This window comes from Dinoponera quadriceps, unplaced genomic scaffold (genome assembly GCF_001313825.1).
Source record: "Dinoponera quadriceps isolate SergipeBrazil2010 unplaced genomic scaffold, ASM131382v1 scaffold1252, whole genome shotgun sequence".
NCBI lineage: Eukaryota > Metazoa > Arthropoda > Insecta > Hymenoptera > Formicidae > Dinoponera > Dinoponera quadriceps.
In genome coordinates, this window is record NW_014555363.1 from 1,066,869 (window position 1) to 1,080,577 (window position 13,709).

The 13,709-nt window shown below is 44.6% G+C and overlaps 2 protein-coding genes across 2 annotated transcripts; one reads left to right on the forward strand and one right to left on the reverse strand.

Moving 5' to 3' along the window:
* The first annotated feature begins 387 nt into the window (after window positions 1–387).
* Window positions 388–2,581, forward strand: LOC106743979 (flexible cuticle protein 12-like). Its single transcript, XM_014618341.1, has 2 exons — window positions 388–469; window positions 1,874–2,581. The coding sequence occupies exons 1-2, from the start codon at window positions 458–460 to the stop codon at window positions 2,255–2,257; spliced, it is 396 nt and encodes a 131-aa protein (XP_014473827.1). The 5' UTR covers window positions 388–457; the 3' UTR covers window positions 2,258–2,581.
* Window positions 2,582–4,460: 1,879 nt separating this feature from the next.
* On the reverse strand, window positions 4,461–10,169 carry LOC106743978 (endocuticle structural glycoprotein SgAbd-4-like). Its single transcript, XM_014618340.1, has 2 exons — window positions 9,977–10,169; window positions 4,461–4,925 (listed from the first exon to the last, which is right to left on the reverse strand). The coding sequence occupies exons 1-2, from the start codon at window positions 9,986–9,988 to the stop codon at window positions 4,473–4,475; spliced, it is 465 nt and encodes a 154-aa protein (XP_014473826.1). The 5' UTR covers window positions 9,989–10,169; the 3' UTR covers window positions 4,461–4,472.
* Window positions 10,170–13,709: the final 3,540 nt, after the last annotated feature.

Here is a 13,709-nt window from a genome sequence, read left to right on the forward strand (position 1 = left end):
TTCATCGACGGATGCAATCGCTCGGCTGCGGCCGAGGTGGACGTGATTTTTTTCTTATTTGCGGGTAGCCACAAATATGATATTGTCTCGTCGTCGGATCCTAAATGAGCGAGTGGCCGGTGTGGCTAAATTCAGACGACGACCTTTTGCGGTTTTAGACACCGGTATGACCTCAGGTTTGAAGTCCTCCCGAGGATACGAGGGATCCTGCACGTGTGTGCGTGCGTTCCGCACGTTCATCCGCAAATTTCGGACGCGCGTAGCTCATCCGGAGTGGGAGGATGGGTCCGGGGCCCACGGGGGACGGGGGGGGACTAAATAAGGTATTACCTTACCAGAAGGTCCCCGAATCTTCGGATGGAGGATATATAAGGCGGAAGGTGTGCACGAGATCTTAAGTCAGTGCAGTGAGAAGCTTCCGAGCGGCAGCTAGCAAAAATAATATCTATTTTTCAACATGAATCGATTGGTGAGTTCCAGTTTTTCGTGCGAATAACAGACCGCGTTACGTAACCGCGCTGGTGTGAGACACCTGTAGACCGTCGAATCCTCAATTGTCTCTTTCTCTTTTGTAAAGCGAGTGGCTTCATGACGCAACCGGCTCTTTTCGCGTTCTCGGACGGTCATAGTGTCAATTTTCACATTGGCCGAAAAAGAGAAAGAGTTGGCGGTGGAAGATCTTCATGTAAAAGCTATACAGTCGTGCCATTAACGAGATCGCTTAGCTTGAACATTTTCGTTAACCGGTAAATAATTGCGCAAATATTGCATAAATAATTACGCACGGTGAGCGCCTGTAAAAATTGTCATAAAGTGCAATTGTTACGGTCAACTGATTTTTTATATGATTGTAGATTCTTTTGTAAAAAATATTATTAGTTGATGCGCACCACACGTCGTAAATATCCCAAGTTTCACTGAATTTTCGGTCGCTAGAAATTTTTAGAAATTTTTCTATTCATCGCGTCTAAATATTCGTACGTTATAATTATCGATAATTATTTTGTAACTATGTTGATATCTGAAGAAACGACCACGATGACTCTTCAGAAATAGTAGTATTTGTAACGTAAGATATGAATTTACACGTGAAAAGGGTAATGATTGCGATATTGTTGCTGTTTTCTCAAGTAATTAATAGTCACGATATCCAAGTATATTTAGTCATGACGTGCTGACTGTAATTGAGCGTTTCTAACATTAATAAGTAAAACAGAAAGTCACTTATTCTTGGAACAAATTGTATATAAATGAAAGTCATCAAGGCTAATAAGAGCCGGCAAGTATAAATGTTTTTGCATAATATCCTTACGGAAATATAATAATGTCCTTATGGGATATTACGCAAAACACTCAATTCGCAGAACGTCTTTGCTCTTGTGTGAGTCTTCCTCACTTATTCAGCCAAGAAATTCTCTAATGTACTCAAATCCAACGTTAATCCACTCAATCGTAAAAAAATTGCGACATCTGTCGTTTTGGTGAATTTTCGAGCGTACGAAAATCCTAAGATTATCTATTTTTTCCCATTCCTCAAAACTTATCGGAAAAAAAAGTATTTCTATTTTTCCGCAATCACGCGTATATTACATTCGATTATAAAAATAAAATAAAGACAAATTGTAATGGTAATATGATAGAGCTTCACAATGGGTAAAGATTATCATATTATTCACATGAGAATTCCGTTGGTTCATCTTTCGATATTTATCGACGTCTAGTCAATAAATTCAGGGACTCATTCAGGGACGTTCCGTTGCTTACTCTCTCACTCTCTCTCTCTCTCTCTCTCTCTACTCCTAACTCGTCCCAGCCCGAATTAATCGAAACAAGTTGACCTTAACGAGAACCCGGCAATTTTCCGCATTCCTAGGTAATCACTTTGTTCGCTCTCGTGGCGGTGACGGCGGCTGCGCCCGTTGACAACACCTCTCCGATCCCCATCGTTAAGCAGGCGGCGGACGGGCCGGGCCCTGACGGCGCCTACAGCTATAGCTACGAGACCGGTAACGGCATCCAGGCCCAGGAAGACGGCCACCTCAACTATCAAGGTACCGACGATGAGGCCATCGAGGCTCGGGGCGGCTACAGCTATACTGGCGACGATGGCCAAGTCTACCAGGTGACGTACGTGGCCAACGAGAACGGTTTCCAACCGGAGGGCGCTCACCTGCCCACCGCACCCCCGATACCACCCCTGATCCAGAGGGCCCTCGAGTACATCGCCCAGCACCCCGAGGAAAACGAATCGCACTAAGGACAGGACATGTAGTTTGATGACGGGAAGCGAATAGACGATTATGAAGAGTCGAGGACGAGTCTCGGGGGAGGAATTTGAGATCGGGAGCGGTCGAGCGCGCGCGCGGACCCGATCGGGGGCGGAATCGTCGCGAAGATCGACGAAGATTTCGACGCCCGCGTAGACGTCTACGCTTGAGCGTCGATTCCCTTCCCGGAGCTCTCCTGCCCTGAACGTTGTTTTGCGCTCGAACCTGTAATGTTTTATTTTTTTAATTCTCTCTCTCCCTTTGTACGATATCTGTACATGGACATTATTTTCGATTATATGCTGTAAATAAATTTCGACCGATATGCAAACTGTGTGTTGGATCCAGCGTTCATTTGTTCGTTCGAGGACGGAATCTGGGTAGACGGGTGGGCTCAAGTAGTTCCGTTGCGTTAATTGTTACGTTTACGGTACTTTTAACGAGCGACGGTAGTTAACGAGGCAGTAAAAAGGCGTCAATGGGCTGTAAAATTGCGGGAAAGTTCAGCTCTCGCGAATTTCTTTGCGCGAGAACTTGTTTTATGATCCGCCGCTTCTTAAAAACACGTCGGCGACGGTAGAGCTCGTACGTCGTCGAATAAGCGAATGACTGTGATTAGCATTGCTCGATCGCGAACATCGATTTCGTCATCTTTCGGATCTCTCCGTGTGCCTATGAAGGTCTTAGACACGATTTCGTAGATTTCGTCGTAAACGGCGACTTCTTCGTACTTGAGCTCCGAAGGTGAGAGAAAATCGCCTTCTCGGAGGAATCGCGAAATTTAATTCGCAACAGCGTGCTGTGCTATTACGCAGCTACGCATTAATTATAACGCCGACAAGGACAAGCATTTGCATTAGCAAATCGTGACAACGCACACAACGTGCGAAAAGATGCGCAATTTCGGACCATATTGCATCAAATATCGATATATCCCGGTAGATCGGGTATTTATGTATTTGCAAACTAAATTTAACGCCATCAATATGCAATAATAGCCTTTAATCCTTTCGGCGCGTCAGAGTTCAATCGAGAAAAATGTCCTATCGATCGGCCGTAGTGGAACGTTCAACGGCATATGTGCGCGGTGAAGGAGTCAACGCGTTTTTTCGGGACCTGTGATCAGCAACGAATGGTTACGTAATCACTCTTTGTATAGGAAAAGTAAATTTTACTCGTATTTTCTCTGCTTCAACCCTTTGTGGCCTAAAGGCGCCATAGGCAATATCTCTCCGAATTTCTTTTTCGAGAAACTCGAGAAACATCACGAGACGATGTCTTCCGGTCTTCAAATCTAAATTTAAAACTTTAAGGATATATATAAATATTTTTAAATGTAAATTTTGAACTCCAAATAATTTTAAATATCTAAATTTTCCATTCCAAATGCGAAAGATTTCAAATCTAAATTCGAGTCAGCGACCATTAGTTTTTAAATCAATTTAAAGCCCAAAAGGCTCCGTCGCGATATTTTTCGAATTTTACAAGAAATGTTGGACGGCGGGCGTTACGGTATTCTTGGAGCGCGAAGGGTTGTCAGCGAATTTGCGAGCAAGGAAATTCTCACAGTTTAACAAAAAAGTGAGCGCGTAACGCACGCATATATTGCGATATCATACTTATCTCAACATACGTCTAAACGTTACACACCTACTTGATTAATTCACCTGAATCTAAGCGACGACGGCGAGAACAAAGACAACTCACAGTATACAAAATAGGCAACCTTTACATTTATTTATAAAATTACGAGATCATGCGCACAAATTGCTCGGAGTGTACGAGAAACGAACGAGTCTCTCTCCGCTCGTTCCCGGTTTACTTTCCCCAACCACCTTCCGACCGACGTCGGCTATCTACTATGTGAGAAGCAAAGCGAGCCTCGCTACAGTCCCAGACAACACAAGATATCCCAAAATCATCCAGAGTGTGTCTAGGACGTCTCGAGGACGTGTCTGTGTCTTAAAACGTCTTGGGTGCATCAAGGATGATCTCAGGACGTTTCGCGCTGTTTGGGAATAAGTCCAAGGACGCGATTGAAATGGTCTCTCCGGCACGTTTTTCTATAAAAATACAAATTTATTGCACGTCACATTGCGTGGAACGGACGAGAGAGAAGGAGGATCTTGGCAGTGTCACTAGGGGGGGGNGGGGGGGGGGATCGGCTGAGTGTGTCTTTCTTTGTTACTCCATATCAGTTACAGTTCAGTTTCGTTTGTTCGGGATCAATTTGAACTGGCGATTGTCGTGGGTGACCGCGTTGGGCGTCGGATTGCCCTTCTCGATCGGTTCCGGAGTGCTGGGCTGCTTGGCGATCCACTCGAGGGCGCGCTGGATCGCCGGCGGGATCGGCGGCGGCGTCGGGATGTGAGTGCCGGACACCTGGGTGCCGTATTCGTCGGCGGTCCAGCTCATGGCGATCGGAGTGCCGTCCGGCGCGTTGTACTGCACCGAGCCTTGGATCAGCTGCGTCTCGTCCGAGGTGCCGGCGTACTTGCGGCTGCCGCTCTCTTTCTGCAATATGCCACCCTCCGTCTCGTACGAGAAGGAGTAATGGCCACGGGTGTCGCCGAGGTCCCGCGACTCGCTCACGATCTTCTCCGGCTCCTGGAAGTAGGTCCCTTGGCCATGGGCGAGCCCGAGCAAGGCTACCAACAACTGAAGGAGTAAGAATGAAACATCGTCAGTGTCTTTCTTTCCTCTCATTTTCGCCAATTGCAATATCGATTGGAGTCAATCTAGCGGTTTTAAATTTAAATTTTTCTTCTCGACAAATATTTTCTGGAAATGAATTCTGATATTCTTCATATAAATTATGAATTATTTATTAATATAAATTATTAATATTATGAATTTAATATTTGTCTCGTAGTTTTTTTAACCCATACAACTAATTGTCTACTTATACGAGCGAGGTATCATATTGCACATAGTCACATTTCTACTTTTAGTAAATATTTGTCAAGAAGTATTGGAGCAACAATTTTACTTGGATCAAGAATATTACTCGAACGATAGCGCTTTTTTCAGTGTACAGGTTTAATTCTAATGCTACCTGGAACAATCTATTTTGATATTAAAACAGCAAAAACGGAGATTTGTAATATCCTCAGGATCAAAGTGGGAATAAATGATATTATTAGAATAAATGATATTATTAGATATTATTAGAATTGAAATTTTGAACCTTTATCTTGCTATCTTTTCTACTATGTTGTAGAATTTAAAATTTAACACAGGGCCAAAATTTTAATTCGGGTTATCGTGGATTCTGTTGGAAGCGACGTTGCATGCGTCCATTTACGTAGCTGTACACCTTATTAAAATTCACGCGTATGTATTCATAATATTATCGATTCAAATTCATAATTATTCATAGGACCTTGGATTTGCGCAGTTTTCAAAATAAGTGATTTATCCGCGGAGAGGCGTCTAGCAGTTTCTCGCGTGCATCGCGTCGCGGCGATTCCACCACCGAATAGTCCCCGTGACGTATAGAAAAACGTAAGTGGTGCACTTTATTTCATTACGTCGGCCAATTACGCCCGAGAGTTTAATTGCATCAGCCAATTATACTCTACAATTTAATTGCGCTCGAAAATGACCGAGGATGCAAGACCACCGTGTTGTAATTTTATTACACATCACTTATCACGCTTACATCACACATTGCTTTCGTTTTTCTGTACACTGTGACCTTGCATCCCAAAAGTGGTGTAAATTACTGTCATAGATCTTAGGCGGGAGGATTAATTCGCGGTGGCAATTACATCCGCGTTTGACCGAAATTCGTGACGTCGAGCGAAAAGCTGCGCCCGCACGATTTCCAGAGACAGTTACCTAATTGTGAGAACAATAATTTTACCACGTTAACCGAGTTAATCGCAATCCCGTCGTTGATTGCGCCGTGTACACGTGGCGTCGTTTTTCCAAACTTACCGGTGACACCACCGGGCGTCCTTCTCGCGTCTAGTACTCATCATCAATTAATAATAAACACCTTTATATGCGTTCCGTGAGATAAGCATTTTACCACCTCATTAAATTCGCCTTCGCAAAGAGACGCGCAAAGGTCATATTAAAAATAGCCGGGGTACTCTCTCGTGTTATCTCTCGCGGATATCTCAATGGACGGGTTCGAAGGGGTAATCGGGACGATGAGTATCCGGCCAGGGGCAAGACATCGAAAGGTTACACAGCTGTGCGTCTTGCTCCGTCTCCGAGGAGGCGCGATCTACGGCGATGGCGCGACAGGAGCGCGCTCACTCATGTACACACGGTGTGTGCTTTTGATCTTCGTCATGTTTGTCCCATAAAGCCGCCGGAGATATACCTTTCCCCGCGAAAGGTCAGGACAAGATGAATGTGTTGGTAGGTGGGTCACGATACGCTCATTGCGACGTGGCGAAGGGTACGCGAGGGGCAACCGAGAGATCTCACGCGCTAATGACGCCGCGCTGCTACATTGCTCACGATCGCTACGAACGTGACTTTTTCTCATAACGATGGTCTTCGATTAGCGTCCAGCGGCCGATTCATTCTCAACCGGCGTACCCGTCGTCCACCGTTTATCGCGCGACGGATAACCGCGGTCGGTGTGAACAAACGCGGTTTCTTCGACGATGCTTTCTTAAAAAGCGCCGACGTCGATCGTGAGTGAAATTAATTAACTGCAAATCAATCGGAGAGATCAGGTTAAAACACAGTTTCACCAATGCGTTTAATGCGGAAGTAAACTATTGATTTCGAATTCACATTTTGTTAAAGAAAAGAAGTAATCAGTTTTAGATTTGAAAATTTAAAAAGATTATTTTTCTATTTTTGGAAATTGAAAAGAATTTTTCAAACTTTTAATATCTCTCGAACTTAACGTATACAGTAAAAAATTTGGTGTTAAATTTCACACATTTCACATGTCTCGAACGGTCTACACAAATTTACGTGTTAATTTAACATAAGTTGCATAAGTTGAAAATGTTGGAAAGTAATATAAAGATAACGTCTAAAACTAATATAAAATCAATATCTATAGTATGTGAATCGACACTAGTATAAAGTGTGTAAATTTAACACTTATAATGTGTATATCAACTCAACACAAAATATGAAAATAATACAAACGTAATATGTTCAATTAACATACGACTGAATATGAAAAATTTAATTAATAAAATTTTAATGAAAACCAATTTTAACACAAGTACAAAATGTGAGTTTTGTTCTTTACCACGTAATAATTTCTTAATACCTCCTTTAATGTCTCGTAATATATCTCACATTTATTACATACATATTTTAAACTTTGCAGCTTAACCTTTAACCGTCCATTAGCAATTCTCATGTGTTTCGAGACGTTTTTTACACGACTCACGTTCTCAATCATGCTAATTTAATCAAGACATATCACGACAGATTGGCGATGGATGCTTAGATTTGAGAAAAGGCTAACAAGCGTGTCGGGATCGGCATGAGAAACCGACCGGAGTTTACGATGATACACGTCAATGAGTTTGAATACCGCCGGTGGATATCGAACAGATAATATTCGAACCGGCCGGCCGGCCGGCCGGTTCGATGTGCTTTCTACGCGAGAAAGTAGACAATTAGAAAATATACGTATATGCAAATCGACGGCTCTCGCACGGCACGGTCTGTTTTCGCCGCGGCGAGAACCGACGGCCGCTTCGGCGTGCTCGCGCGAGGCGCGCAACGCACAACAATGTGCGCCGTCGTGGCTGTTGAGTTATGTGAGTTTTGCAAATTTAATGTTACATAATTTAATAGATTATGCAACGTCGTAATGGCCGTTTTGCGTCGCGTAACTTTCATACGGTGATAAATAGCTCTATCGTACACACGTAACGTTAAATCACGCACGGCCTTTTATGAATACTCGTATGTACACACGTAGCCAAATTCGACCTCCGCGGAGAGAGACGCGGAGAAATCGGACGCGCTTATCGTTTATGGAAATTCAATATACGGAATATGACTAATACGGAAATATATGTGGGAGTCGAGTGCATTCTATATTTCTTCTTTTTTTTTTTCGTCCGTTTGTTGGCTCTCTTTTTTTTTTGTTTTTTCTCCCCTCGCGAAAGGCTGTCGCGAAGGAAAATTATTGCGCGCGGGCGCGTTTTATCGGCGCGTTTTTATCGGGGTTGATTTATTATACAGCGACAAACGGGGCGAAATAACACGGCCGGATCGCCATTTATAAATGACTTCTGAGCGACGAATAAAGTGCATTGTCAGTTAGTATTGTCAATTTGAAACGCGCGTATTAATAACGGTAATATCCTATAAGCACGAGTTAATCTATTCTCTCTTTCTCTCTCTCTCTCTCTCTCTCTCTCTCTCTCCTTCTCTCACTCTTCCCCCCTCTCCCTCCCCCTTTCTCCTGCTGCATTGTCGGAACTTGCGTAATGCTTGATATCGCGCTCGATATAATATATACGTGTGTGTACGCACACGTATGTGCATATATTTTATATCCGCCTGTAATTTATGTATTTCCCCGTGTGTCCCAGATACATAAAGCTCGTAAAATTATCAGAGCGTGATGGCGCATCATACTTTATCTGCGCGTGCTACACGTAAAAGCTTCTCTCGCAAAACAGCCCCCATAAAATTACAACTTATATTCATGCATACGTTACCGCGAAAGTTGTGCACCCCCGCGCATTTGTTAGACGGAAAAACATTGCTGTCTCTTTCTCTCGCATAAAGCATGTTGATTCTTTCGTTATTTTCCCCCTCCGACAGGCGCGCGCGCGCGCGCGCGATCGAGCGCCCGACAAGAAACGTCGGGGTAACTTTTACCACCCCGTGGCAATTTGATTTCGCGCGATCTCGACCCCCGAGTTGAAACAGCACCAAGTTGGGCGTAACGAGGTCAGGCGTTTCTTCGATCGCGTTTGGCGTCGCAAGGATACAAACGTTTTCCTTGTCGTGCAGACAAAACCTTCAATGTTCATTTGATGCAGCCGGAATAAAAATAAGACTCTATTGAAAACAAACGAAACGTCGTTACGAACTACCTTACATTCTTCGTTAGAAGTTCCCTTCGCTCGCGGTTAAATTTCTCATTCGGCACGGCTGTTTTCTCAGCTAATTGAACGGAAGGCACAACGATGGTGGGGGGGAGGAACGATGTTAAATCACGACGCTAAGGTCCGTGGCGCACAGATAAACGTAAGCAGTGAGACTCGAGCAGCAGAAAAGTCGATAGTTCTCGTTGCGATCGGAAAATAATCGACTGTGATTGGTCAATTTGTTTGAAACTTACGTTTTGTTATTCACGTCTTTCTGTGTGCCTTCCTGAGCCGAAATTTAAGTCCTACTTTAAGTTTAATTTAGTTCTACATTAAGTGTTCAAAGGTCTTCTATTGAAGTTACTTCTCCATTTGATGACTTAATGTAGAATGACGTAGACTTAATGCGGAACTGAAATTTCGACTCGAGCAAGTCGAGTCGAAATTTCAGTTCTACGTTATGTCTGTTTAATTCCGCATCGAGCCTTCAAAAGTCTTCTTTGGTGTTCCCTTTGATGCTACAAATGGGAAGTTATTTTCGTCTTCTTCACTTGAAGACTTAATGTAGAGTTAAGTAGACTCAATGCAGGACGATAATTTCGACTCGGCTGGTTCCACCATCTCTCACGGAGGATTCAAAACAGGGGAGAACCCGCGACGGAGAGGAGCACTTACCAGGGCGCGCATGTTGTCGGCACGAGGACGACGGTTACGACTACGAAGACTGCGAGAACGAACGCGCGTTTCTGCACGCGCCCGAGAAAGCGAGACTTCTTAAGACGGAGTGGTATGGCGCGTTGTGGCGGAAGGTGAACGACGCTGGCGGAAAGGCAGGCACCCAGGCAGCGTCACATGTAGAGCGCGTCTCGCTCGGCTCTCTCGATGGTTGCCGACGTGACGTTCGCGAGCAACTCTTGGACCGTTGGGGGCAGAGCCGACCTTTATACCGGCGGAGTCCACGAAGCGGAGGTGCCGGCCTTTACATAACCCGGGAAAGTTTATTTCGGCGCGGTCTGCGTCGCTCCCTCTAGAGAATCGAGAGCAGGTCGCGGAGATCGGCTCGAGAGGCAACACCCCCGCTTTCGTCGACGCTCCCCACGACACGACCTCCACTCACGAGGACTTTTGTCCGGTTGTTGTTGTTGTTATTGTTGCGATAGTAAGCGAGCCGCAACCGCGACGACGTCGTCGTTGGGCGGTTTTCCGAGCGCGATTCCTCGATCGGGATTTCCCTTGTCAACGTTGGGTGACGAGCGTGCGAGCCGCCTGGAATTTTCGCCCTTACGTAATGACGCACGGGACGATGAACTTGCGCAACTCGCGATCTCGCGCCGATGCGACTCTTCTTTCCTTTTCGGATCATCGTGGGATCGGATTGCGAGCGGACCCGAGATCGCTTCGGGTGCGCCGACTCGCGGTACCGGCGAGTCGGTGCACCCGGGAGGAATGACTTATTGCCTTTTCGAGGAAACGCCGATTCTGCTTGTGGTCCACATCCTTGCTGCTTCCCATGTGATATTTCGATCGTCGCTCAGCGGGGATCGTAACATACAACCGCTATGAATTTAGATTTAAGCTGAACGCGTCTCGCTCATTCGTGGTGATGAGAAAGTCATTTAAAAAGCGAACTTGTTATTTTATCATGTCACATCGTATCATAATGATATCATGCCAAATATCGTATCATTGCATCGTTACGTCATATCATAACGTATCAATAGGCATTGATAAGCGCTTGTTCTATAATATTCATAGATTCCAATAAAGTAAACATTATCATCATTATTATCATCATTACATCATCGCATTATATTTTATCGTATCATCATACAACTCTCGCGTCATTTCGTATCATCATCATCATCGTATCACATTATATCATATCATTGCATCATCGCACCATATCATATCATATGTTATATTTAGTCGCGCAATGCGAATCATTAGAAATCACTGAGTTTCAGCTCATTGAATGTAGGAGTTTTATTAAACGTGATGCAGTTAGAAGGTAGTTAGAAGGTCGGAGATTAACGTTCGTGCAACCGATATTCGCACGCTAACAGCTGAGACCTGTGCAAATTAGGACGATTTAACGATGTTATTAGCGTTTTACAATCTTGCGAGATTCGAGGTAGTCCGTTGCAACGTCTCATCGACGTCGAACTGGTAAGTATATTTACGAGGTGTAACTCACTACGTTTCGAGAGAGAGAGAGAGAGAGAGAGAGGGGGAGAGGCATCTCATGGGGAAATCTCTGTCTGCAGGAGAGATAAACTCTAGAAAACCGGAATTCGAAGAAATAAAATTTATCTCAGTTGGATAATATCAGCGTTACGTTACTCCGGCGCGAGAGACCATATGTTCACGCAATCTTTATCATCCCGGGCGACAAGATCGCGGGTCTCGCATAGGAATTTCGATTTCGATTGGATCATCCTGACGCAGGATGGGCGCGTTCACGAGTCTGAACGATGATTCGAATTCGACGGGGGAAAGACTATGGGAGTATTTACGTGGGTTTTAATGTCAGATGCAAACGAACGCGCTCACAATGCCCCACCGTGAGAGGTACGGCACATGCCGCGCGTAGCAAATCGTGAAATTTGAATATATCCCATCGGCTAAACGCGGATGTCCCCAAATGTTGTGCAACAGTGTCACCTCTACGACCCTGACCGTCGTCGGCTCGCGTAGGATTCGCGTATGCTTATTCCGTGAGTTTGCGTAATCCGTCTGCAATTTCTAACATAACATTTGCGAAGAGGCACATTCATTCTCCCGCGGGCTTTCGCCGAAGAATCGACGAATTTATCGTCGTGGTGGTGGTCGTCGTCGTCGTGTCGCTCTCGGCGATAAATCCCGGCGATCGAGCGCTCGCAGAAACGTGAACGAGGACACGTCGGATCGCTGAAATCCTAATTGCGGATATTTCCCTCGTTCGCGGGCGCAGAAAAAGGTTACGTTCAATTGTACCTGTTACTTATCGAGGAGGATAATGACACGGGCGCGCGCATTAAGCGGAGCCGTTACCTGGTCTTCCGTGGGAATTGAACCCAGCAGCCGCCGCCGGTCCTTGGCCCAATGATCCTACCGCCGTATTACGTATTACACGACGCGTTCGGTTGCATTAAGCGATAATTGATATCGATCGTGGAAAAGGAAGGACCGCGGTGAAAGGAAGCGGAACCTTGGCTACCACTGAACGAGGCACAACAAGCTTTTCGACCATCAATCGTCGTTCACTTTTTTGTGCATTATCTTGTGTCTAAAACTGTCCATTTCCCCCCCCCCCCNTTTATTTTTTTAGGTAGTGTATCGCTTCGATACACGATGATTTAAGAGCTGATTAGAATTTTAAATTCATGGGACAAACAAGCTGTTGTACGAAGAAATAAATGAGAAATAAAAATCAGATGTCTGGAGTTTTTCTACTTAGTGTGTGTAAAAGTATGGAAACTCCTTTAAACTAAAGCCGAGACGTTCCCTCGGACGTGGGAGCGAGTCACTTTTCTCACTTTTTCTCATTTATTTAAAAACACCTCATTTTTTCTCACTTTTAAGAAGGAAGCTCACTTTCTTCTTACTGGATTTGAGGTCTTAAAAGAACTCGGTCATAAGAAATCATGTTCAATAACTTCTTTAAAGACAAAAGATTCAAGGGAAATAGAACGTAACAACGAGACTCTGGCGACACAATGTTCATAAAGTGAAGAACTGTGATTTTCTTTTTCGGATATTTTTATTAGGTTTACCGGAAAAACAGATTATGACCGGCATGAGTACAATCGACTGTGTTTTCTTTATGACGCAGTGGAATTGATCTGGTTTTCGTCTTTCTTAAAAGTATCACGGTGTCGATGTCAGGGCTGCCTCTTCAGCCTTAAATCCACGTCTACTGTGTTCTCAGCGACTGATTAAAGTGAATTGAGTGAATAACTTTGCTTGATTTCATCTGCCCACAAAATCCCGAAATCGTTGACAGAAATGTTTGTCCGCGTTGTTAATTACGAATTTGCACCTCATTTTCCAGCACTGAATTTGCACCTCGTCGGTCTCCAGTACTGGCCGAATGTATACGATTCTTACATGGGTTATTGTATCTTTGGAGAATTATGAAAGCTACAAAGCTACATCATAACGAAAAACGGAGGCGGTTCTGTTCTGAAGAATGAAGAAACGAGCGGGATGTTGACGATGAGACTTCAGAGTTCGCAGTTCTACGTGCAGTATCTGCGTATCGAGTGATACGCATTTTGACGACTGATCCTCCGCACGAGAAACTTGAGAGCACCGCGGTAAATCGAGTTGCCATTCGATAGGCGAACGGCGGTGTGCCTCGCTCGTTGCCTACAACCAGGATGAAGTTAGCCCACAGCCGCTCGATCGTTTTGAAGTGTACGTGAATGGA